The sequence below is a fragment of the Falco naumanni genome, chromosome 1, assembly GCF_017639655.2.
Source record: "Falco naumanni isolate bFalNau1 chromosome 1, bFalNau1.pat, whole genome shotgun sequence".
NCBI classification, from domain to species: domain Eukaryota; kingdom Metazoa; phylum Chordata; class Aves; order Falconiformes; family Falconidae; genus Falco; species Falco naumanni.
The window spans coordinates 114,896,799-114,924,258 of NC_054054.1; the positions used below are offsets into that span (position 1 = coordinate 114,896,799).

Genomic DNA, 27,460 nt, shown 5'->3' on the forward strand with positions numbered 1-27,460 from the left:
TCGTCTAATGAACCACTGAAAGAAGCACTATAAGTTCCATCTTAAGTCTTCCACAGTACTTAAAATTTCAAACCAAATTTTCTCTTTTAGAAAACAATTTTGACGTTTTTTTGATTTCAAGTGGTACTTCTGTGACTAATAGAAGAAATCTAGATACAAATGATTTTATTTCAACTGAGGCAGTTGTGTTAAGAGGAAAATGAATTTTGAACATTTCAAGATATCTTCCTGTTATTAATTGAGAATAATTGTTTTTTTTAAATAAAATTATCTGCAGAGCAATTGTTGGTTGGACTGAAAGACAAAGACACTATTGTCAGGTGGTCTGCAGCAAAAGGGTAGGTTTCTTTATGGTTACTCTAAACTAATAAACTAAAGTAAACAACATAGAAATACAGTCCGATATAATCAATGATTGATAATTTGTGTGTAATGTCAATATTCGTGCTTCAGATGGCTTTAGCACAGCTTATGGTATGAAGCCATGTTTGTATCTTTTTCTGATATGAAATTGGGCTAGTCTTCAGGAAAATTTCAGATAGGATTGGAAATAAACATTCTGGGTAAGACTTGATTCGAAGGGTAAAGTAGCATTTTTTCAAAATGTGGGTTTTTTTTTTTTCTCTTCCACATTAAAAAATGTATTTCTGTGTTAAGTTCGCTATTGTGTAGCTTTTGCTTCAAGTTTGAGATTGTTGGTTTAGGGTAATGTTTTAGGGTAGCGCATTGTCATCTTGAAGTCAGACATCTTATTTTAAGTTTCCAGTAATTTTTTATAGGACTTATTCATCAAATGCAGTACTGATGAGTCACTATATGCTTTTTTTTTTCTCCTTTTAACTTCTTTAGAATTGGTAGAATAACTGGAAGACTTCCAAAAGAATTAGCAGATGACGTGATTGGGTCTCTGTTGGACTGTTTTAGGTAAAAATCTTATTCACGCTTTACATGCATCTGAAACATGTCTGCTTATGAAACAGGAGGACAACAGTTAGGAAGATAGGTCTAAAATTCTTTAAATTTTATTGTCCTTTTTCTCCCACATTTCAAAATCTTCTAAGGCACACCTTGACCCCATTCTGAAGTAATATGGAAGGACAGAATTTGAACTTTGGGAAAATAAAAATAATTAAAAAAAAGAGCACCTTAACTTGCTGCTTTAAAAATTCCTGGTGTGCTTAGGTCTTGAGTGTTTGCATCTTCAGAAACAAAGCAGAACTGGAAATGATACTCAGAAGGGTTCTGAGGATCACCAGAGATAAGAAGCAATCTCTATGTGAGGGGAGGCCAAAAGGTCTAGGAAGCATGAGGAATAAAGGGGTATGATAGAAGTTTACGAAATCATGAATGGCATGGAAGTGAAGCAAACTAAAGTATCAGGTGGCAGGTTTGGTACTGCCAAAGAAAAGGTGGTAGTTATTCACACAGCATGGACTTAAACTCTAAAAACTTCTTGCCACAGGATGTTGTAGATGCTAAGGAGTGTATGCTGGAACAAAAGTGTTTTCCTTTTCTGCAAACTTGTCCCTGACTGCTAGAGTTTGGAAGTGTGTTGGCGAGTGTTGCAGTGTGCTTGTTGTTATACCGTACCCAAGGCCTGCACTGTTGGCCATGTCTGAGAGAGGCTTCTGGGCTAGCTGGGACATTGCTTTGGCCACATAGAGCTGCTAGGATGTCCTTTTGATGCGCTTTATTGTTGGATGTCTTGTTTCTGTATCCATGTAGAGCATGTAAAGAGCTAAATTATTAAACAACTATCATGCTTTTTTTATATCAAATTGTTCATTAGGTCTGCATTGAGTACTTGAGCTTTAAGTTCTAAATTAGTGTTTTAGATTAAGCTAATAACAAAAAGAATTCCTTTATTGACAGCAAAAAATATTGGTAATGTTCAGTTTGTCAGTCAGGTGTACTTGGTTTTAAAAAATTTTCTCATATTGGTTGTGAGTACAAATTTAAAATACCAGCTCAAAGGATAACCCATCAAAAAAAAGAGGTAAGAAGTCTTAAAAACTTGCAAGGAAAGTATCTACTTAGCCGATACTTCCACTGTTACTGTGATTAATTTAAGAGGTGCTGTTGATCTCAATTATCCCTGGAGCTTCAAAGACCTGTACTCACTCTGTTTTCTTTCCTTGTTTTTCAAGTCATAGGGATGAGTAATCCAACTAGTAATTGAGTGACCTGCTTTCTTCAGAAACACCTGGGAACAAATGTAGACAAGGACAAAGGGAACCTCTTCTATATTCTTTGCACTAAATATTTAGTGACCAAGATAAAAATAAGTCAGTTTCTCACCAGATACGTATCTTGGGATAAGAAGGGATTCCTTCCATGTAGATTGATTACAAGAAAGGAGACAGGGAAGAACTAAACGTTTGTTTTTCACAATGTAGTGAGATTATCAGCACAGTTCCATGGGGGTCTGTATGAGCACGGTGGTGTTCAACATACTCTTAAAGAATCCTGAAAAACAAGGTGAACAACGGGGTGAGGAAATAAATTGATAGTTTGAAGTTAGCTAATGTAATGAAAACTAAAGGTGACAGAAAATAAAATGTTATATAAGCCTAAATTAAGTAACTAGACAGTAAATAACATATGAAATACAATGTCTAATGAATGCAAAACTAATGCACTTAGGGAAAAATGCAGCTAGCTGTAAATCGGTTATTGCTACTCAGGAAAGAGATGCTGAAGTCACTGATGGTTCTGTCAACATGTCAGTGGAGTGCTCAGCAGCTGTCAGAAAAAAGGCAGCAAATGGAATGTTAGATGTTATTAGGAAAGGAAGAGAGAACAAAACTGAATCACTGAAAAGCGATTTAACTGATGGGGATTCTTCCAAGTGGAAAGAAATAGTAGAGGGATATAATGGAGAGATATAAAATCATAAATATGAAAGAGGGAAAGCAAGTAATTGTTTACTATTCACTCTTTCTCATAATGCAAGAACTGGGAAGCATCAGGAAGTACATTTTCACGCAATTATAATTAAACTGTGGAAGTCATTGCCACAGGATGTTATGGAAGCCAAAAGTGTAAAGGGAGTTCAAAAAAGGATTATACAAATTAATGAAAGAGAGTCCCATCAGAGGTTATTAAATATGACATTCTGGCTGCAGCCTCTGGCTTGGGATGTCTCTGTGTGGCTGATTGCCAAAGCTAAGAGGAGGCTAATGGGGGAATGATCCTTTATGCTTCATCTTTAGCTATACATCTACTGTTGATCCATGTCAGAGACAGGATACTGGGAGAAACGAAGCTTTGATATGACCTAGTCTGTCTGTTCAACGTTTTATTCTTGGATTCCTATCCCTAGTTTAATACAATATGAACTTTTTGCACGCTTAGTCATGCAATGTGTAACCTTTCCCCTTTTCAATCCCATATCTGCCAGTCCACCAAAAAATGTGTGCCATTTTTGATATTCTTTGCTGTGTTTACCATAGGTTGCTCTGTTTTCTTTTTATGTTTTTTTAAAGGTGGATAAACACCACTGTTGCTTACTGCATAAGCTCGTACAATGTGTTTGTTGGGAACTATCGCTTGAACCTCTCGTGCTAGTTAAGGACTGTGTTTGGCACTAAATTCATTAGTTATTTTGGGTATGTTCTGTAAATCTGCATCTTTTGCCAGTGTACTGGAAAGTTGTTTTTTCAGGATGAATTTCAGGTATTGTACTCCTCTGTATAGAGGTTACATTTACATTGATAAATGGGTATTCTGCTTATTTGATCATGTTTATAGCAGTACTTATGTTGCACAGAATGGGAAAGAAAACATGTTCAGCTTGTCATTCTTATATTTTAGAAGCCTAACAGGATTAATAACATGATAAACAGATGCTGGTTTGGATTATGTGTCTTTTAAAATGTTAGGAATTCACCATGAAAAATGAAATCTGAAAAGGGAAGGCTAGTTTTAACAGAACTTGTCTTTGTTCTAAAATTAGTTTCCAGGAAACAGACAATGCATGGCATGGTGGATGCCTGGCTCTGGCTGAATTAGGCAGAAGAGGATTGTTACTCCCTTCCCGAATTTCAGATGGTGAGTTGTAGTTGCTGAGTGTTAGTAAGTTCATGAATTAACAGTTTATAGTATTAGAGACTGAATGTGTGGCAATAGACTGGAATTTGCTGATGTGAGTGTGCTAAGTAATGACTGTAGTGTTGAATTCTAGAGTAAAAAATACGCCTATGGGGATATTTAAGGTACTTCTGTCAAAAGCGTTGTCTTGGGCGTGCCTTTTTTAATACTTAATAAATTTTTCAATCCAAAATGAAATTAGTTTCTTGGGGTTTTCTTCTTTCTGCCTGCCTGCCATGTTTCTCTGTACAGATGTATAAAAATAATTCTGTATGTCTCTGTATTGTGTCAGTGTCATTATTTAAATAGAATATATTAAATAATTGATGACTAACTTTCACTTTAAAGCTATTAGCTTATGCTGTTTGTTTCTGATTATATTTCAGAGGCCAATTTTGCATAATTTATACATAAATTGTTTACGTTTTTAATGGGTTTTTGAAATATTAGGATGGAAAGAAAAATAACAGGGCAGAGGATTTGTTTCTTTGTGTGTTCTGTATGTATCAACCTACATTGAAGTACAGAGGTATTAATGTGAAAGCAGTAGTTCTCTGTGATTTCGGTCAAGTTTTTATAGAAATGAAATGAGAGAAGCATAATGTAGTAGTACACGTCCACTATTGGGCACTTTTACAGCAGTATCTTGGGCTAGATCGTTCTTTTGATCTCATCTGCTATTTCTGTGTTGAACAGAGAAGTTGAACACTGGATTTTCAAAAATGCTTCAAAATTGTTTTTTTAATTAGGTTGCCAGATCTTTTCTATTCTGAAGATCTGTTGACTTGTTCTGGAAGAAACTGTAAAATATGGTATTTAATACAATTAATTATTCTGTGTCGTGTCCAATATGGTATCTGTTTTGTATGTGAGAATTTTTGTGCAGCTAGCCTTTTTTTTTTTCCTGTTTTCTAATTACTTTTGCCCTTGTATGATAAAGATGAATCAGTTAAAAAAACCCCCAACTTTAAGAATGGGAAGTCATCCAAAGGTAAGCCTCTATTTTAGTTCTAACAAAACTGAAACTGTACACCTCTGTCAAAGAATCAGGGTAGGTAGTCATGCAGAAGTCATGAGTGAATCCTAGCTCTGCCAGTGATTTGACGTGTGCTGTGAAACCATCTCTTTCACTTCTTAGGTTGAATTTTTGTAAATGTAGAACAGGGGTGTTAGTTGTATCCTTTTTTTTACTGCAGAGGTGCAGTGAAAGTGTATTGCTGCCTGTGAAGGTGATTTTAATATATGTAGGTTTGTATGTAAGTTTTCAATAGGTCCCAATTGCATAGCAGGTAGCCTTCTGTTACTGGGGTGGAAGAATATAAAGCTGAGATGGCAGAGGAAGGGAAGGAGAGAACACAATTGTGGCAGCAAGGTCTTTCTGGGAAAGAGGCATAGAAGGTCTAAGGAAGAATTATTTTATAGGCATCAGAGTGCTAAGAATTCCAACAGTTGTTATATAAGAATATGGGTAAGAAACCTAATCAGACACTACCTTGAACAAACTGCAACTCCTTTGGTTATCTGATATTCAAGAATGAGTTACACTGAAGGCAGAAAGGTATGATATTGTGAAGGATGAGTAAAAGGGGGTAGTCTGAATTTGTAGGTATAGAATTTGGAAAGGCTTGGACATAAAGTGGGATGCAGCTAGTGAAGAATATAACTGGTAATGACATCATGTTATATATGTCTTCATCAGACTCAAACCTTTATTGCTGAGCAGCTATAGGCTGCAGGATAGCCACGGCACACTTCACATTGTTCCTCCTCTGTTTTTTTTTTCCTTTTGCTTTAATGGACCTTGTTTACCATTTAAATTAACATGAAAAAAAAATTATTGAATACTGTTTGTTCTAGTTTTAATTTGCAAATCTGTCTTATTCAGTTTTGCTTTATCTAAGTTAGCCAATCCACTTTTAATGTAGAAATTCAAAGTCCATTATAATAATTTGGAGAAAGACAAAGGAATGAATTCTGGAAGTTGGAAGAAAAGCTAGCAGTGGTAAGAGGGGTCTGTTTGAAAGGCAGACTTACGTTCAAATTGTCTAACAATGATTTCAGAAATTAGGATGAGTGCAAAGTAATATTCCTAGTTAGGAGTAAGCAACCACAATTCAAGATATAGGCTGTTACTTCCAGGCAGTGGTTATGCAGGAAAAGTCTTAAGAGTTCATGTGGGTCACCCACATGAATCAACAATTTTATTTAGCTCAGTAGAGCAAGATGGTGAAAAAGAAGTCGTAAACAGTGTGTGGTAATCTGTCCATCTCACTTGATACTAGAATTCTGACACATAGGGATCTTAGGACATCACACTTAAAAGATCATTTAAAGAAAGCTAGCAGGAATCATGAAAAGAGCAGAAAATAAGATTGACAGGGAAAGGCTGAAAGAACTGAGGTTATTTGGTTGAGAGAAGACAGAACCGAAAGCTTATTCTCTTCCTCTTTAAAGAAAGCCTTTATTTTTGACAACTATTTTCAGTAACCAGAACAAGATTACAGGTATAATGTGCAGCAAGAGAATAGTTAGGTAAGCATTAGGTCTGATTTTCTTACTCTAAAGGAACTGGAGCACTACAATATTTCATGGACATAGAGTTAGAAAGATTTCTGTTAGGAAGGACAAAAATAAAGTTATTCAAGTTATGGAGAGCTGTTTGACTGGTTAACCTCTATGTGGTTCCCTTTAGCCCAGGTTTTATTTAATTTGAAGAGTGAAGATGAGGTAGACTTCACCACTGGAGCTTGTTTCTATGAATAATATCTGTATAGAGATGGTGAAGAATAAATTGTATGGAAAACCACCACAAGGTTTTTCCTTGTTGATTTAAAGACATTCATATCAACAATAAAATAGATGAGTTTTTTCAAAATTATGGACAAGGGAAACTATGAAACTTCCTGCTTCTATGAAACTTTAAGAGATTAGTGAGGCAAATAGCTTAATGTAGTTTAAAAAACAGCAGCGATGACACTAGGCTCTGTAGCTTCATGTCTGGAAATCATGGATTTGGTAGCATATGTCCCTAAGCTTGAAGCTTTTAACTTGGCCTAGAAAGAAGCTCTTTCTCCTTGTTTCATCATGTACTGACGTCCAACTTCATACATCATACTTTCTTACCACCTTAATGTGGTAATTTGAGTTAACTGGACTTCCTCTGTTACCGAATTCCCTTTGTTGAAAAGCAGATTGATATTCTTGTCTTTTGATAATCCAGGAAAAGCTTTTATCTATAAAAGACTAATGTTTAGGCAGGTGAGGATGTCTATTTTCTAAATAATGAATCAATGAGAAATTTATACCCATAGTTCGAAGTGAATAATGCTTAGTCTGGGTTTGTTTTACTTAGACTGGTAGTGTATACTATGCAAATTTACACAGGGTGTTTATACAGTGGAACAGCCTTATTTTTGTTAAACTTTTGTAGAAGTTTCGCTAAGTTGGACAGCAGCTTTAAGGCAGAGGAAATTCTGAGGTTTGTCACATGGAGCTAAAATACAGATGGATTAATCAGCATAATGAACTTCCTTCACTGAAGGAAACTCCTTTTTTAGTGTTAATTGGTATTCCATGCCAAATTCTACTTGTAAATTGAGACTTTGGCTAGCAATTTCTGTGCGAATTTTTCTTCAAAATATGTCACAGATGGTGTAGTGAATGTATTTGTGTTCATTAATGACTTCTCATATACTTTAAGTACAGGTCACAGATTTATTTGAAAAATTGCAAGTTTATATACATAGTTATAGAAGCAGAAAATAGTTTTAGGATGTATGTAGATAGAAGCACACTGAAACTAATAATTAGTGATACATGTATACTGAAATAAGACCTTCACCAGGAGAGTTGGCCTCAGGTGAAATAAATTATATAAATAACCTTCTGGGCTTGGAGTTTGAAGGTTGCCCAGTGTCTGTCTAACCTCAGGAGTAGGCACCTACGTTGTTTAGATCTTCAAATTTTTGGTATTGTTTTCATAGTGGTTCAGTTAAAGGTGGACATAAACTGCATTTGTTAAATTGGTGCAGGCTTTCTTTGCTTTAACTTGAATCTTGTTTTTAGTCAACGTAAGAACAGCTTGCTTATACAAGGCTCGGATCTGTTTGTTTAAACTGGCGTCTGCCTCTGAGTAACAAATATTGACCTGTTGTTTTGTGTTATGTTATAATAGCAAGGTGAATTCATACACAAAACAGTTTTTACAGTAAATTCTAAATAGCCAGGTTTAATCTTAAGCTTATTTAAACTACTGCACAGTGAAATAAAAAGTTTTTCAAAGAAAAAAGAAAAAAACCCACTATTAAATGAAATTAAGCCTGAAAGACTATGACAGTATGTTATTGAACAGTATTGTTTCTAGAGCTTAAGCATCTTTTAAGAAAAGAAGTTGTAAAAGTTATTTTACATTAATACAATTGCAAAAACCGTTAAAGATTCATCTAATGTACTTTGGCTTTAGTAACGAATGCAAAAATTCACTCATCAAAATCTGAGCTTATACAAGGGAAAGTTCAGTTACTTAAAAATATTAATATAAAATTATGAACATTATTTACATGGGAGGAATTGAATATATCTTGTCAGGGACCAAACCCAATAAGAGGCGGTTTGTAGAAATTTTATGGTGTTGCTGGTAACTAGCCTCTATGACCAGACACTCATTGGAAAGTAAAGTATTAAGATATTCTTGTTCTCTTCCTTAAAGTGAAGACTCTGCTACAGTCATTTGGCCTTACTCTTTTAGTACCTTGCTGTGATTTTGCTGATTCTTTCTGATTTGTCCTTTTTTGTCCTTTTACTTTTTGATTGCACTGAGTATCCTGAGTATCAGAAGAATTAAGAGTAGGTTCTGTACACGAAGCATTATCGTCCTGAGGACTCTGCCCTTCGTTGTCCATTCTAGCTTTGCTTGGGCTGTACGCAGCTAGCTGACAGAGGGCTACAGCTGCTGTTTGTTTCTGTTCATCACAGCTGTCAATTATTCTTAAGTCTTGAGCTTCATTATGGTGAGCTGTGAAAGAAGATTTGTCACAGGCACCGTTAACAGGGTTCTTGGGGTTACATGCATCTGCTCCGGAGGTTTCGTTTTCGGTGTTTGGAGAAGTAGCAGCACCATTATCATGAGATGGACTGTGGAATGATGGTTTTAGGCTTACTGTGTTACAGGAATCTTTTACCGAGAGGTTCAGAGGCATGTCTTGCAATTCCAGGAAGTTCTGACTTTCTGTTTTGGGTGTCGTTTTGTATGCATGCTCATGTGTAGGTCCTGTGTTTGTATCAGCCTTTTTTGAAAGATTAAGGGGAACTATCCCTGTGTCGTCTTCTGTGTTGGACAGTGAACCTTCATTGTTATGGCATTCGTTCTGTGTGTGTGAATCTTCATCAGTGACGTTAATGCTGAAATAAATGAGGAGAAAAAGAGAATTCACCATCAGTTGCTCTTTTACATTGGGGCTGAGGAAGTGAAGTGGGCAGGGAGGAAAAAGTCTGGCTAGAAGTCTGATAATTCTGTTGTTTCTCCTTTAACCCTCCCAAGTCCCTTTTACCATACACATTGCTGTAACACAGGTATTTCCTGAAATACGCAGACACATGCATCGTAATGGTATTGGAAATACCTGATACACATAAGGAAAACGACTGGTCTACTCACTGTAGCAACTGTGAGTTGTACTATGCTTTGCGCAGTTAATACAGAACAAATGATCTCGATGCTGTAAATGTAAATATGTTTATGAGGCATCGCATGAAATGTGCCCATCTATCTTTGTGTGTCCCTAGTAAATCTGACAAGAATTTGCAAAGTGATTTTATTATTTTACCTGGTAGGTGAATCTCCTCTGTCTTGCTGTGTCTGCACGCTTTGAAGCGGAGTTGGTTGATCAGTGCTTTTTCTCACAGGTTTAAAAGCTGTGAAGTTTTCTTCTGGTTGATCATACTTGCCAAGCGACGTGGAGGATGACTTGTTAGAGAGGTCAAATAAGCCTTCGCATGCATGGCTTGTCTGGGTGAAGTTGGTTGGGCTGGGTCTGCCAGGGGAGCCTGTTGCCGCGCTTCCTGCGAGAGGGCTCATTTTAGCATTCTCTCTTTCATTTTGGTCATCTTTGGAATGACTTTTGGCATGCAATAATGTCATTTCTTTTTCATAATCTGCTTGTTTTTTATGTGAACTTAGAGGGTATTGTTGGGATGGGCTTAAAGAAGCTGGATACAGCAAGGTAGTTTCTTCCATTAGATGAGAATTTTGATCTCTGTTAATACCAGCTACATGTGAAAATCTGTAAAAAGGATCTGTTGGCCTACAAAATCCATATGGTATCGGAGGAGTGGAATGATATTGTTGGAACAATCGATAGTGTTCATACGCTGATGGATTTATGGGTTTTGGAAGCGGGCCAGGGTGGGGAAGAAAGTGTCTTTGATCTTGTGTGCCATAGACAGACAGAGCAGAGCTTTCACACTCTGAATTACCTGGAAGCAAGTAAGGTGTGTAGATAGCCAGCCTATGCTCATAAAAATGGGGCGAGTACTCGGGAATCATCGGTTGCATGTAAGGTGAAATGGAACCAAAGCCTTTTGTAGGAGCAACTTTATGTGGAAACTCTGGGAGGAAAGGAGAACCTGCTTTCCATGGGTGACTTGGTGCATGGAACGCAGACTTAGTGTGAAAAGGTGAACTTTTGTTAGAGAGTGATACAATGTCAGATACTTCACTAGTTTCTGGGGCTTTACTATCTCTGTGTTCTCCTACAGGAACGAAAGCTGAGGGCCTCACGATGCTGTCCAAAAGAGGCTGCATGCTGATGGCGCTTTCTGCTGTAGTGCTGGCAGGGTTTAATTCCTTCTGCATCACAGGTTTTTGTCCTTGAATTGCTGTGCTTGTTGCCTGGTTTTGTAATTCAACATTTTCCTTGGCATCTTCTTTTGCAAAAGGATATTGAGGCTTTGAATCGAGATTTGACAGTCCGTTTGTGACAGATTTGGAAGAAGTTGGCTTGACTGTAGATTCAAGCTGATTGATCTGTTTGGGCTCCAAAGAACTGGTCTTTGGACACTTGATAACGCGATCCTGCTCCGATACTAAAGTAATTGAGTTCTTGCAGAGGCCATACTTCATGTGGTTGAAAAGATGGGATTTCTCATTGCAAGTGAAGGGGCACTGAAAGCACTTGTACTTAAATGGCTTTCCTGGTGGTCTTGGGATATAATGAGGCTTCTTTGGTTTACGTTCTTTGAGCAGACTCATTTTTTTTTCTGCTTTAAACAATTAAATGTAATGGTTCTTTATAAAAACTTTCTTGTGGTTAGCTTTCCTCAGTTTTAGCCTCTTGATGTTTCCAGTTTTTCAGGTTTCTAGAATCCTTCTTCCCAGGTGAAGAGAGGAAGCCAACTCCGGCGGTGTCTCAGGGAAGAGGGGGTGCCGGAAAACAACACTTTTGCAACTGGCAGTGCAGGAACTGTAACACAAAGTTTAAAATTAGCTGTAGTGGAATGTTGGAACTAAATACAAAGTATACACTCTTTTAACTGTATTCCCCCTCATATTACATATGGTGTGTTGTGCATATTTTATTTTATTTTTTTTTAACAAACCAAAAATGCTGGGTGCCAGACTTGAAGTTGATGCACATTAAACTGTGACATCCCTCTGCACCTAAGCATGGTCACAGAAGTGGCCTAATTTTCAGCAATGCTAGTCACCTGCCTCGCTACCAGCTTGAAAGAGTTTTCTTTGAGAACTGGTGGAATGTTCATTCAGAAGATGAAAGTAGAAATCTAGGTGGAGCTGTTGAGAGAGGAGTGGAGGTGGGTAGGATGAGAAGAGGCAGGTCCTGGCAGCAGCTGGATATGGGGCAAGCCTGTCGGGCCGGTTGGGGAGAGAGGAGGGAATTTCCTGCTTTGGTGAAACGAGGGTGGAGTGGACTGGGTGCACTTGGGTAGCTGACTTGGCTCTTTCAGGACTGACCAACCCCCTCTTTCAACTGGCATGGCATTTCCTAACAGCCTAATCTCAATGGGTACCTCAAAAGTGGCCAATCTCTCGAAGGATAAAACCACACCAATTTTCTTCCTCTTCCTAATTCAATTAAGAGAAATGAGTACTGCAATATCTGACTAATAGAATCTTCTGCTTGATAAGCACATTTCACATTCTTGGGCTGTGTAGCACCTTACATATGGCGTACAGTTAACGCAGACACACAAGTGTATTAATTCAGGTTAAAAAGTGTCTGGCAGTAATTGATTTATACGGGAATGATCCATCTGCCTTTCTTCAGAAAAACGAAGGTTGTGGATACTTTATACAGCCTAATGATTTGCTCAGTAGATAAGTCAGGAGGGCTTGTATCAGCTTGTTCCATTATGTTCACTGATTCTGAAGGCGTGAGAAACTCTCAGAGTCAAGTTCTCATGATTTTATAGGATGTGTTATGGCAGAGATCTAAAAACTGATGATTTCATCATGAACTATAAGCATCATTATCAAAATGATGACTGTTGCAAAACCACGTACTGTATCTATTGTGTTACCCGAAACTACAGGAATACTAATTGTAAGAGTGACTAGATAGCTTGATGGTTGTTTTTTTTTTTTTTTAAAAAAGCTTTTTACATAGACGTTTGAATTAGTAGTATTAAAATACCAACTTTATGAAAAGAATTGCTGGTAATTACATGCTGTGAGATTTCAGTTAAAGTAGGGATGTTTTGCATTTCTTAAATCGGAGATTATTTAATAGAAAATGACATGCAACACATTATGAAAACTGAAGGCAAAGCTACAGAACTGCTGCTTGTTTCATCAGGTATAGTAATTCTAGAAAATTGTATTAAATGTTGTTTCTGTTGTCATAGGAATATTAATTTTGTTAAAATAGTAATTGTGAAGGCACTCTGAAAAATGCAAAATTGCTCTGTAAGTAGAAAAAACAATCAAGCTTTTTTTTAGTATTTACAAATGATTAAATGTTGCAATAGCCTAAAGAAAAAGGAATGTGTAGAGAAGTAGCTTTTTATTTTTCAGGTTTTAGCAAAGCTGTTTTGGTTGTTTGAGTTGGATACTGATACTGTAACAATGAAAAAAAAAAAGAATTATACAGCAGCATGTTAAAGTCATGCCGTTGAAGCCTGGTTAAAATAGTAGTTCAATAAATGAAAAAAAAATCATATCATATTTTACAAAAATAAATAATGATAGCCGGAATTGCTTTGAAAGATTAAGAATAATGCTTTTACATTAAAAATAAAATAAATAAAAATTGAGGTGTAGGAGGGGAGGTCCAGAGAAGAAACCGGTCCTTTTTTTTTTTTTTTTTTTCCCTTAAGTGAGCTTGTTGCATTTATTTTTGACTAATGATGTATAACTAATGTGGACAGTCTGTAGGGGACTTGGTCCAGTCAGTTTGTACCTGTTGCTCTTTATATCTTCTTGGAAGTACTTGTACTAATTATTCTTGAAAAAAAAAATATTGTTGTCAAAACTCCATTGCATTCTTAGTTAAACCATTTATGATAACAGTCTGAATTTGCATTCAGGTGCAGCTCTTATAATAAAGAGATGTTAATTAGATTTTCTTGTTCTGCTAGCTTTCCTTTGCTTAATAATGAAAATTCCTGTGTGTCCTGTTCCCCCCCACCCCGACTTTGTACTTGGTATTTAACTTTGAATCAAGTTATTCCTGTTCAACAGAGTATTAACTATCGTTTCTTAATAAGATAGAATGCATTGTTGCAGTTTTAATGTTAGAAATTTGGAGCATTGGAGCTTCTTTGCCATGTGCACAGCAGGAAAGGATTACAACAGCTTTTTTTTTTTTTTTTTTCTTGATTTGTTTTGATGGCATGCTCAACCTGCAGACAGTAGTGCTCCCAGAACCTGCTGCTCTGACTTGGGAGGTGTAGAACAAGTAGCTTATTTTAAAGGTTGTTTACCCTTTTGTTAACATAGACTTGTGTCAGCCAGATTAATGCTCTGTTTCTCTCTTTTACTATTTAATCCATTTTCTTCTCATGGTTTAAAAATGCCAGTAATAAAATATTTCTAAACGCAGACAAGAAGTATAATTTCTCCTCCAGTCTCTAAGTAAAACATAGGCGTATCTGGCAGAGGTACATATTTCATAATTAAAAAAATTTAAAAGTATTTGATCCCACAGATACAGCTGGAAAAGACATTAATAGTTTAAAATAGGTGCAAACAATTAAAACTGTCTCTATATAAATAATGTTACAGTTGTACAATATATGTTTTGTGCTACCAAAATTAAAATCTAGTATTAGAAAGAAAAATCAAAATAAATAGTTGCTCTTTCTTTAAACTTGAATGGCATAACTTATGGTATCTTTTTAAAATAGAAAATGTTCTTCAGTAGCAGGATGATACTTTTCATGTAACTTTTTTCTTTTTCTAGATTGAGAATTTATTTTCTGTATACCTGATTTTTACCAATGCAGATAGTTAATATTATTAAAATTTTCTCTTTCTAGCTTTGAAATGTAGTAGTATTATTTATTTATATTTTTATTGGAAACAGATTATTCAGATAATATTGGTTAAGCTGGGGTTGTCTTAGTTGTCTGTTTTTTGTCAATACTGTACCTCCTCACAGCTTTCTAACCTGTAGCCCTTTCCAGCCTGAGACTGGTAGCTGCAGGTTTTCTGCCTTTTATTTTTGAAAGTTTCTTGTTGCTACCTCCTTGCCTTTAGTATATTAGCAAGTTCAGAAAACAAGAATATTGTTTAACACTGTGTACGTGTGTGTATAAATATATAAACAAAAATGTACGTGGGTATAAGTGTGTACACACATACATGCACATATGTATGCATACACACATACATATATATGTACATATATACATGTGCATGTTGTTTTTTAGGTTTTTAAGTAGTCTAAATTGTTTAAGATGCCCAGTTGATCAAAGAGGAAATTTCAAAATGTCTTTTATTACAAGCAGGGATGGTAATTATATTTCTTTTTAGGACACTGCTTTAGCAAACTACGTAACAGTTTGTCATGCACACTCCATTATTATTGCAGTATCCTTTTGGTGATGTTGATCTCTCTGACCAGGAGTACTCACCGGGGTGGAACATTTTGAAGGACATGCTATAATTAAAATATTGTGATGTGGCATTATTGCATAACTCAAGGACATGCCATTGTCACCTACCTAGAGTGTTGCAAGAACAAGATTTGTGAGTTTTATTCTAGCTGAGATTTTCCAGTGATTAACCACCACTCCCTTCTAAACTTCCAGTTCCTTTAAACTGAAAGATAAATTTTAACGCAACTGTTTGTTAATGAGAAGGAAATATGGGTGAGAGGAGTGGGTTGGCGAGGATGGGAAGGGAAGTGTGTGTTGAAGGTATGGACCGAAGAGGACCGCGTGCTTGTGTGTGAGTGCGCGTTTGAGAAGTAGTGCAGAAACAGAGATTAAATAATTGGTTAGGCAGCATGGATAAAAAAAAATAAATTTTGTAAATATGAAGTTAACAATTCGATGTCTTCATACACTTTAATTGACTAGAGAGAGGATAGCTCAAAACAATCCTATTTTCTGTGCTAAATTCCCAGAAGCTGGAAAAAATAATAAATCAAAACTGGAGTACCTTGTTTTCATACAAGCTTTTCAGATTAACCCGACACTATTGTATGAAGAATAGTTGGCAGACGAAACGTAGCAATTTTTAGCAATACAGCTTTTTGTCATATTTCAATATAATACATTAACTTCCTGTGTGAAAAAAGGTGCTTAAAACACTTTTCACCAACAAGAGTTAGTTATTATAAAAACTTGCAAGAGTTAGTTTTTCTCTCTCAAACTAAAATATTTCCCTCTCCTGTTGAAACTTTGTGCTGAAAGCTGAAACTGGTGCAGTAAGCGCACCTGCTAGGAGTCACCTAGGCTTGGGAGACAGCTGAAAAGCGAACCCTTCTGATCTGCTTTTTAGTTAATACGAACTCACTTTATTTGGAAAAAAAATGCTCGAAAGAAATGTACTTACCGGATACATAGGTGTCCGAAACCTTCAAGGGGATCCCTGTTGGGAAGCTGTAGCTGTCACTGCTGAGAGAGAAGTACCTGTTCTCTGCTGGATCTCTAAGTGAAACTGCAGGAGGCTGTTTCAGGGGAGGGACTTAAGAAGTGTAGGAGTTGAGCCCTCGGGGTGTAGAGATGCACCTGATATTACTCCAGCCCGAAGCTACGATTCATTTGTTTGCGTCCACTGCTTTCATTCAGCATTACCTCAGCATCTAAGCTATCGAAGCGAGCTCTTGTCGCTTTTGTGCCCTCCAACAACCAAGTTTTACTCTAAACTGTAGGTCTGTTCCTCTGAGTAGCAGGCTGCACTGTGGGGTCAGAGCTGGCTCAGGGAACACACCGAGCTTTCAATGGCTTTAACGGCTGTAGAAGTGACTCGTAAACAGCAGAATTGACTGTACACAGGGGGTAGCCAAGCTTAAGCATAATAATTTTTACTCTTTTATTAGAGACTGACATTTTTTATTGAACACCTTTGTAGCTTTAATATTCCTGCTCTTTTTTTTCCTCCCCTTCTCCATTTTTATTTAAATCTTTTTGTCCTTCATGAGTCTCCTTTCTGAAGGCGGGACTGAACTAACTGCAAGCTTGCTTGCCACAGGAACCTGCCAAAGCTTGCCTATAATCAGCAGTCAAATGTACAGATCCTGTAAGTGGAAGAGAGTCACCTCAGGAAGAAATTGATTAGCGCGTCTGTGTGTTTGTTCAGGAGCTGTGAAATTGAATGGCAAAAGGAAAAAGTCAACTGATCATCCACAGATTAGTACTAGTACTTGTTTTTAGTTAGGGTTTATAAATGACAGATTTATTAGTGTATTTGCCAGTCATCTAGTGACATTGCTGAGTTGTTTAGTGAAATAATTACCTCTTGCATACTGGTTGTTGAAAGGAAAAGCTTTTGATAGTTTTAGCGCACTCTAAAAAACATTCCTGTTACTGAATGTTAAAATAAAGGGGGGGGATTGGCTGCTAATTCTAATGTTATTGAGACATTAAAATTTTTGTTCAAAACTGTTCAACTTGCCTGGGTGAACATGATAACCCTCTTGTTTCACCCACTGTTCTATAGATAAGGCAGTTGCAGTTTATTGAAACTTTTAAATACAGAAGTATGATGAATTTTATACTTGGCAAAAGTATGGTCTTTTGAATGAAAGTTATTAAGGAAATTGTCACTACAAAACCTGTTCAGGCAGTGGGTAAAAGTGGTTTCAAAATCAGTCTCTAAAGCAATGTCTTAAAAATAATTCTAAAGGTGTGGCCTTTATCTTGATGGAATGACTTACGGACATCTGCTTTCCTATCTAGGTGCACAGATCACCATCCTTCCCCTTGCTATGCCAATGTAGTTTTCTGGAAATTGTTTTCCTGAATATAAGCAATCACTAAATTTAAGGTAGAAAGGTGGCTCTTGGGTTTTTTTTTAATTATTTTTTTATTACTATGTTCCTACGATGCAGTTTAGCAGTGTACAAAGATGTCATATTACTGTCCAGTTGTTTGTAAATCCTTTGGCTTTAGATGGAGTAACAAGAGTGTTTGTAGTTCATCATTCTTCCATTTAGTTGTTTTGAAGAAAAGTAGTATATCAGAAAATAATGCCTTCAGAAAAAGATCTTGTAATGTCTGCATTCAGAAACATCTCTGAAAAGATATAAGGAGTAAAGTCCTTTGCTTTTTCAACAGAAGATGTTTCTCAGCAGTTCTCACTCAGTAGTGAATAGCCTTTCTTTTAGGTCAGTAAGTTTGCGTGCCATATCAATCTACGTAACTGTCCTCATTTTTCTTCTGCAAATGTGGATCATTTTATGTTGTCTGAAGGAAGGTACCGTCAGGTTTCTTTTTTTGCATGTGGTGGTGTGAAGGTAAGTTTCCTTGAATAGTCAGATCAGTTTTTTTGTTTTGAAAGAGAATTCCAATTTCTATCATCTAGAGGAAGTTCCTTTAATATAGGTGACTGAACTGGAGTAAGAGGCAGTCAATATTTGAACTTTAATTTTATTTCCTAGCCCCTTCTCCCTGGTCTGGTATGTAGAAGGGGACACATGATGTCCAGTTGGTGCCTCGACCCGAGGGAAGTAATGTTTTAAATCTTACCTACTTCCTGGAATTTGCTAATATTAGTCAGGTCAGCTGAAATCAGCTGTGAACAAAGTAGAACTGGAAAAAAAAGAACAGCTAATGTAAATGCTCCTTTCTTGGTGCTTGGATGGTATTAAAAATTCAAATCTGGGAGAGAAGATTGATTGGCGGACCCCAGAAAAGGAACATGAGAGCTTCTGTTTGTGTATACTTCTGGAAGTAATAAGTCTTTATTGCAGTGGTGTTTCATCACTCATTTTTGTTAACTCATGATACTTGCAATTCTGAGTGTTAGATACACTGAACCCAGTCACCTGTTGTTAGCACCCTTTTCCGTTTACCTGAGCACAAGTCAGAATTAATTAAGAGCACCAGAACTGACGTAGTAAAATTTGGATTTATTGATACTTTTATCCCAGGTTGCTTTCTTTAAAACGGGATGGTTTTTGTATCTCTGGAGAGCTGAAGCGTTAGTTTTATATCTTCTTTGGTGTAGAATATGCTGCTTTGTTCCAAGTTCTATTTAACATTCAGTATCAGATAAGTGTTGTTTAGCTGGAGTTGAATTTCATAGGTTTACTTACCATAGCATAAAACTGCTGTTCTATAAATGTTACAAACTTCCTTCTTTGTGTTTTTATATGAAGTTTTTGGCTCAGCTTTAGCACTGAACAGAAAACAAACTGTCACTAGCAGAAACCGTATATACAGATGGGATGAACATAACCTATTCTTGATACACTTCTTACCTAATTTTTATTTTCCTCTTGCAGTTCAAAATTCCATTCCCTAGGTGTATGAAAGGGTGCCAAGTGTTGCTCTGGTCAGTTACCAACACCTCCATTAATCAGACAACTCCTAACTGTCTGCTCCAACACAAAGAATGGCCTTGGTGGCTGGGTAGTTCTGTTTTGACTTCACCTCCTATCAGTCAGGACTCTGATGCCTGCTTTTAGCGGGCGTCCACTGGTTGTCAGTCATCAGTAATGTTTCCGTATCTTTAGAGATGCCTTAATGTGTGAACTAGTTACTTATTCCAAGAAAAAGAATGGTTGTAGGTAAATGTGAATAATCTCGTGTAGCTGATGGCTGATAGACGTGGAGCTGGTGAAGCTTTGCTTGCCATAGAAAGGGAACATCTCAAGAGCTGCGTGACAGACAATAATCACTTTTATCTTTGCCATCTTAGTTATGTATCTAGATGTGTGGCTTTGAGCTAAATGTTCAAGCAGGTCCTTTTTTCTTTCTTTGATCATTTGAATTGAAGTTATTGACAGGTTTTGCTATCTGTATTAGCATGTTTGGACTAGGTTGTTCTATACCATTCCCAGAAGGGGGCAAATGTATTTGAATATAATTGCTGTAACTCATGCTGTGCCCCAAAACCTTACATGATTCTTGTACAGTATTCTCATAATTATTTTCTTCTATCCCATATGAATAGTTATTAGTCTTAATGCTTTTGGAATAACACCTTTGAAATGTGCCTTTGTTTTTCATAACGATTCCAGTCCCTGACTTTGGAGATATGTCTGGGCAGATTACCTTGCTGATGTTTGTCAGCCACTTGTTCATGATTACTAGAGCAAATTATTTGTATGGGAAAAGAATAAAAGCTTAGTAGTTAATAGCAACTGCAGATCATATTTTTAGATATTTATTGTGGCCTGCACTGTTAGTGTTTGGCCTGGAATGAGGATGATCTTCCTTCTGGTTCCCATCCTAACCCTTGGCCAGTGAAACGTCTTGGGGGAAGTAGGTAACATCAGAAGCTGAGACTGTAGGCAAGACCATGAACTGTTTATAAGAAGAGATTTTTAATAATAATTATTTTCACTGCTAGTCATTCTAACAGAGTTGTAAAATGTACCTTCTGTTTCTGCTTGACGCTCTGATTATATTTCCTTTTTAAAATCTATTATTTTAAAAGTGATTTTCATGCAGAATGTTTTTCTTTTCTGCTTTGAATGCAAGACTTATGCCAGAGATTGAGACAGTTCTCTCACTTAGATGAAGTTTTTCTCATAGGATCTGGTAGTAGGACCTGACTTGTACCATGTGCAGTTCTAGTACGCGTGAAGTCAGTCCCGCACATTTTTCTTTGAGGCGTAACTGGCGTTGTGCGGCTGCGGTGCCGCTCTCACAAAGCGAGCAGTGAGGCATCTAATGAATACTCCTAGGCGCAAAATATTTTTAGCTTTGAGTAATTCTTTGAAACGTGCCAAATTTTATAAAGATTTTATATCATTACTATATATTTTCTACTATTTAATACATTTTAAAAATGTAGAGTATAAACTAGCAAGTGATAGCTGATGTTTTATTTTATTCCATTGAAAAAATACTAATGCTGCGGGTCTTGAATTGTAGTTTATGTTTTTGAATTTGAAGTTTCATGTTACCATTTAGCTGTAAAATTTCAGTTGTTTTTAGAATGGATCATACAACTAAATTTGCATGTAGGTAAAACATCTTTCCCTCCACAAAATGGCCAGAAGTAAATAAGAATCAAATCTTATGATCTGATGATGTATTTGTGTGGATTTCTACATCTGAAATTACAGCACTCCTAAACGAAACATTTCTTACTGTACAGCATATGTTAGGGCCAAAAACTTACATTTTGGTGTGGTTTCAGTATGATTTCACATCTTTTGTTTTGCGCTCTGTTTGTGGTTTGGTAGGCTTCAGTATTATATATAGGGTTTTTTATTTATTTGGGTGGGGATAAATACTGCACAAACAAGAGAATCCTAGTTTACTTGAATTTCTGGTTTGCTTGTGAAAGGACATTATTAAAATTTCTCTTGATGACAGCATAGTATAAACTTTCTAGCTAATAAAGTGTGTCATATATAGGAACATGAAACTTCCTAGGTGTTCTTAATATGTCGGTGGTGAGATTGAAAGTGTTCAGCTGTTGAAGTCTCTCAGCAGCTCGTTGGCCACTGAATAGTTGCAGCTGTGTCTGCTAGATGGGTAGGACCCTAAACTTTCTCTACTTAAAGCCAGAGAAAGTCTCTTAAATGAAATTAGTGTTACAAGTAGTAGTGTTTCACAGTCAAAGATAACTTGCTTTTCTCTCTTTTTGTGTGTGTGTGTGTGTTTGCGCATTATGTGATCCTATTTTTACTATAAACCCAGATATGTTTAAAGTAAGGTTGGAAACATTTGCATCTCTGCAGACTAAGAAAAGAAAGCCGGAGAAAAGACTGGAAGAACTGTGTGGTTATGTTTGCAATGAATTGGTGCTTATTTTGGGAGGATTCCAGCCAGAAAGATGTCATTTTCGATCTGCCTACCGTCTTATATACCCTAACCATTCACAGTGAATAGACTGAAACAATCCAACAATCCCTCTCTCCTTTTTTAACTGTGGCAACAATGAAAACAACATTTAAACAGAAGACGATAATGCCGATGAGATACACAGATAACAGCTCATTTGGAAGTCTGATACTGGTGGGTCAATGCAAGTGATCCAAATCTTGAATTTTATTTTTTTTAATCTCAGAATAAATGGAAGGGTTGAAATGGAGTGGAAAAAAACCCACCAAAAGTCGTGAAGAATCAGGCTTAATTGCTTCTGTTTATAAATTGCTTTCAGAATAAAAGGAGAAACAAAAAAGTGCAAGAAGAAAGTATGGAGCATTGAAATCCCTAGTTAAGTGCTGTTAGTGAGGGGGCTGAGATAGATTTGAGAGGGGACATTGCAGGTTATGATGCCTTGGGATTCAATGACAAAATCATATGTTTTTTACTTTTTCGAAGAGGTCAAACACAATGCTACCAGTATTCAAAAAGACCCTGACTTAGGGAAGTATTTTGTGTATTATTTCTGAATGGTAAGCATATTATTTAAATACAAGACACTGGTTCTTTCAGTTGACATTTTTTCTCTGTTTTAAAAATGGCCTATTGTCAAGTATATTTTTTGTGAAAAGTTTGTATGAAATTAAGTCTTTCCTGCTGTCAGGTTTCAAGTAGATGTAGCCAATCTCAATAGCAGATGCTGCAGCTTTGTAGGAATGTCTGTGTATGCATGACTTCTGTGTCTGCAATTTTAAAATTCCCTTGGCTTCTGTTGCAGATATCTTATTAATTTTGTTAGAGTCGATCTGTGCTGTGTGGTAGTATGGGATTGTCTGTGTTCCTGATACAGAGAATGCTTGCATATTTGCTAGTACTGATAAGAGGTTGGATTCCTGTGTATTTTATCTGAGAGTACAGAGAATGGTGCTTACTGATATTTATATATAGCTTGATAGCCTTAACACAAAGTCTGAAAAGTTCTATGCGCAGTGAAAAAAGGAGCATTTTTGCTCGTCCAATTTCACTGTGCTATTTATTAAAAGAAAAAGAAAACCTAACAAAAAGTAAAAACGATAATGCTTTCAAGGATGCTGTAGAAAGATATTTATATTTAAATAGTCTTGTAGAAATCTATTATTTAACCTCTTGAAGTTGTTTATATATACTCTGTTTTTAAGGATTGCTTTCTGTGTTTTCATATTCTAGAATAAGTTGTTTATACTGATTTGCAGCTACCAGGGTTTTCGGAGGAGGACGCATCAGGAAGCCAGGCTTCTGAAATGCGTTAGTCTATTCGGTAGCGGTAGTTAATTGTGAGGCTTTTGGCGAGATTCCAGGTACTTTTCATCATAGATACAGGAAGAAATGAAAAAAAAGATCTACCTGTCTTTGGTGGACTCTTAGAAAATAGAGAACACCCAAACCTGAAAGGCTGGTTACAGAGGAATTCCTTTTCTCTAACCCCCAGGTGAACTTTAAAAATGATGGTCGGTCTTGAAAATAGTGTTTTAAAAAGTTATAATGCATATGTCACCGCAATAGGTTTCAAATTAGCAAGGAAGCATTAAAAATAGTGCAGATTTTTTTTTCACTAGCCAACAGGTATGAGCAAGAATAAATGCCATAGCTGAAGCTGTAGCAGGAAATGTCCCTCCCCCAGTGCAACTGGGAAATGGTATAAATGCTAAGCAGGGAATAAATGACAATGGATTGCTTCTAGCTTTTTCACTGTAGGGTTTATATCAGTATTGCACAACTTTAGCCTAAAGGTTGGGGTTTCTTCGGTGATTTTTCTTTTCTGACATGCAGTGTTGCAAGTTTACAGAATTTTTATACTCCTTTAGAGTGATTCGTTTGCTTAGTAGGATTCCCTCATAAGCCTGTTCCTTCATGTCCTTAAACTGCAGTTTGCTCCTGTTGAAGTTAAAGGAAGAGCTCTGTTAGCCGTAAACCTGTATGAAGGTCTCTAGTATGGCCTTGGGCGTGAGTGGGTAGATGAATCCCCAAATACTCAGCGCTGTGTGTTTCGGAGAAGGTAGATCAATGCTGTGTGAGGTCAGCGGCAGGTCTTTCGGTGTAGCCAGGTAGGGGTGCTTAAAGATTTTGAGTTTTTACGGCTGAATTACATAATGATACTGAGATAGACTGGCCAAAATCCAGATCTGTCTGCTTCCTCGTTGGCCCCCTGCTACGCTCCGAAGCTCACACTGATTTCGGTATTGTTGCACTTCTGCAAACCTGCCGTTAGTTTATTGAAGCAGGTACCTGGGAAATGAGAGCTGGTGTGTATTTCTGGTAAATACTGGATTTAAGTAATGCGACTGGTATCAAACAGTAAGTCTCTCGCAGAGCTGAAGTTAGAATGTAGTTCTTTAGGGCAGCATCCAGCTTAACCCACAATCCCTTCTCTCTGCCTGAAAGCCACCCTTTGCATTACATACTCTCCTCCCTCAGCAGCGAGGCAGACAGCAATCTCCTTCGCTGCCCAGCTGTGATTCATCGCCAGAGCAGGTCTTTCCTGTGTCTGACTGAGATAGGTCCATGGAAAAAGCTACCACGTGATCATATAATTAAAGACTTTCTTAATTCATTACGTAGTGAGAGACTGAACTGAGATTGCAACCAGACAGACACAGCCCTTCATAGTCATGGGTTAGAAAATGCTTATTTGGTTTGTGGATAAGCATATATATAGCCTTACATACGTGGGTCAGTGTTAAGAATTGTGAGAAAGTTATGGCAACCTAAGAGACTTCACCTGTCCCATTCTCCCATTCCTCCTGAGCGTGCACGACCTGTGGTACTGTCCCTTCCCTGGCAAACTCCTACCGAGGTCAGACCCGGCTGCAGGGCGGCGAGAGGAGAGGCTGCCGGCTGGCAGGTTTTAGGCACTTGCCCCACAAGATGCAATGTCAGAGCATTTCACAGAAACATTGAGAATTTTTTGACAGACACAGCGGCCACATGCATTTTCTTATCCTCGCTGGAGAATTTATCCTCTGGAGGAAATAGTCCTTTAGGAGTAAATTCTAAAGTAGACAGCTTGTATAGAAAATGAGAACAAATCATAAATGTTTGGCAGAACTTTAAACAAATACTTACTTCTGATAATAGGCCTAACCTGAAATTATCTATGTTTGCATCTGTGTTGATATATTAAATATAACAGCCCTAATGAAGTTACGATTAGGACCTGCCTCTTTTTCTAAAAGAGGTTAGTGCGCCATGTCAGAGAATGTGGTCTGAAATCTGACATTCTTTACACTGAGAAGCCCGGAGTTCTTTTTTTAGCATATGAATGATAGTGATGGGTATGCCGTTTAAAACACAGGAAGCTGACATGCTGCAGATATGGCTGTTTACACTTTTTTTTTTTAATGCCTGAGGCTTGCAAAAAAGATGAACCTACGGAAGGACACTTCTGTGATGAGTTTCATTGAAGAAAAATCTGAGGAATAAAATTATTATTCTTTGTATTGGTACTTATAACTGTGTTTAAGCTTCACAATTCATTAATTGCAGTGTTTGTAGTTGCTCTTACAGTGACATTGTGTATAACATTTCCTTCAGTAATAGCAGATATCCATTTTTTGTAGTATTTTTTCTTACATTTTGTAATTCTAAAATAGAATGTTTTGCAATATTATTACTTAGGAATTGAGAAGGCTTCCCTGCATAAACAGTCCATATAAAAGTGTAATGCTTATCTAAGAGGCGAGATTAGTTTAATCTGTTTTAAGAGTGGCATATTTTAGTTTAAAATTAATTTAGGCAATTCTTAATGAACTTGAGATCCAGTGAAAATTTGTTTTAAATGAAATAGGGTTGACATGAAATTTTGCAATTTTCTTGTGGAGACAAGACCTGAGGCTAAGGAATGGGGTTTTGTTGTTTGTTCGTTTGTTTAATTGCTGTATTTGTATGTTTTATATGGTAAACATGGCAATAAATAAATAAATAAATACATCTGACATTAAAGTGACATAGGGCTCCCAATGGCATGTGTTACAGTCTAGGTTTGTGCAAAGTATTGTTTTTGAAGGCACTTTTAAAAAGGAATGGTACGAGGCATTTTTATTTACATACGTGTGACCTTACAGTAGACAATGTCTTCCATAAGTCTTCTTACCTAGTTGTTTACTGTCTGTCACCTGCATCTGAAAGTTGCTAAGCATCGGACTTTAAAAAGCAAAATATCTGTGCAACCTGTCTCCAGTATGAGAAAAAAAATTCTGCTGTTTGTAATGCTTTGAAGCCAGAAGTCGTTTCTGTATTTTCACAAGGCTTGAGCAAAGAGCTGTGTTGCAACCTGCAGTTATGTTGTTAGGTAAGGCAGGGTGGGGTGTAACAGGTGCTTATTAATACCTCTAGGCTACAGGTAAAGGTGATTGTATTTTCTTGAGCGTTCACAGACCTAAACAGGTGGATATTGTTTTAATAATTAGGTTGAGAGTGGACACTATTTATCCTCTGTTTTTAATGGCAGACTTCAAATGTAGATCTATGAAAGAAATGATAACTGTTAAAGTTAAGTAACATTTCAAGTCTTGTTGTATCTCCCAGCCTCCTACTTTTAAATAAAAAAGGCATGTGCGTAATTTAAAAAATAATTTGTCTCCGCCCTTAAAAACTAAAATAAGCTTCTTCTGGAAGTTTGGCATTTTTTTCTAAAGCTTATTGTATTTATTTTGGGTTTGGTTTTGTTTTTTTTATAAATTGATTTTAGGTATGAATTGGACATGGTTTTAAATATGAAAAATTGAAACAATACAGAACAACACAGTACAACATTGAGACCATACTGAGTATCTGGGAGATGATTATAATGGTGAATTGCAATTGCATAACAGATACAAAATGCAGGAGCTGACTACAAAGCTTTTGAACTTCATTGCTGCTTTGTATATCAGACGCTTTAGAAGAGCATGAACGTGACCAGTTTAAATCAGAGAATAATGTTAAATAAAATTTAACATAGCATTTTGTGTTTAGACTGGAGACAAAATGTGTACATGAAATAACGTGAACGCAGAGTTTGTCCAGCTGTGGATCAGGAAGGCCTTTTCTAAGATATTTCAGTCACAGTGGACTGAACACTACAGATGGTTTTGCTGGTACTGCTCCTTCATGACTCCTTGCTCTGCTGACACTGCAGGAAGCCAGAGCAGAAAAAACCCTGCAGTGTGTTTGAAGAGCTCTGGGGTAAAGAGTGAGGTGAAATCGGGAATTTTTGGTAATGTTTCTCCTGGATTTTTATGACTTAAATACTAACAGGGAATGTAATTCTGGACCCACTTTTTCAAACACACAAACATTGGTAAGGAGCAGTTGTTATGTAGGATTTCCCATGGTCCACAGTTCACCAATAAATATTTGACCAGTGGTATCACAAAAACTTTTAACAGATGACCACTGGATCAGCTTTTCCCTTGTTGTTGTTGTTGTCATCATCATCGTTGTATTTATATTTACTTAGCCCTCACTGCTGCATACATCACCTTGTTTTCCCTGTTTGTCCCACCTTGTAAATGTCCACTTGTGTATCCTTCCTTTTCATTATCCCGCTCTGCTCTCCAGACTTTGCACGGCTGCTGTTCCTGTTGCAGCAGCAATGCTTTCACTCCCAGACACAGGAGCAGGACATCAAAGAGGTGTGAGTCCAAAGGAAGCTTGAGCTGCTTGGAGTACTGGTGCTGGTCCTGGCATTTTCTCAGTGTCAGGGGTTACAGACCCCTGGCAGCATCACCTGTTTTGGAATGACCCTCATAAGCCAGGTGCCATTTGGTATTATCCCTACCATTTGGGACATTAATGCCCTGAATTGAAAAAAGATGGTTTTTTTTCTTTCATGTGGATGATACAAATGTGAGGAGCTGCTTGTGGGTTCTTCCACATCCCCCGCAGTGCACAGAGATGGGAGTGCGCT

General features: G+C 37.0%; 2 protein-coding genes across 3 annotated transcripts in view; one reads left to right on the top strand and one right to left on the bottom strand.

Annotated features, from left to right (window-relative positions):
- Window positions 1–27,460, top strand: part of TBCD (tubulin folding cofactor D) — a 129,477-nt gene that overhangs the window by 24,471 nt on the left and 77,546 nt on the right. For both annotated transcript variants that reach the window (XM_040580054.1, XM_040580062.1), the window contains exons 12-14: window positions 278–338; window positions 850–924; window positions 3,956–4,050. In XM_040580054.1, the coding sequence (XP_040435988.1) occupies window positions 278–338; window positions 850–924; window positions 3,956–4,050 (231 nt within the window). The remainder of the gene's footprint in view (window positions 1–277; window positions 339–849; window positions 925–3,955; window positions 4,051–27,460) is intronic.
- Window positions 8,491–16,192, bottom strand: ZNF750 (zinc finger protein 750). Its single transcript, XM_040580089.1, has 3 exons — window positions 16,103–16,192; window positions 9,915–11,549; window positions 8,491–9,489 (listed from the first exon to the last, which is right to left on the bottom strand). The coding sequence occupies exons 2-3, from the start codon at window positions 11,336–11,338 to the stop codon at window positions 8,769–8,771; spliced, it is 2,145 nt and encodes a 714-aa protein (XP_040436023.1). The 5' UTR covers window positions 11,339–11,549; window positions 16,103–16,192; the 3' UTR covers window positions 8,491–8,768.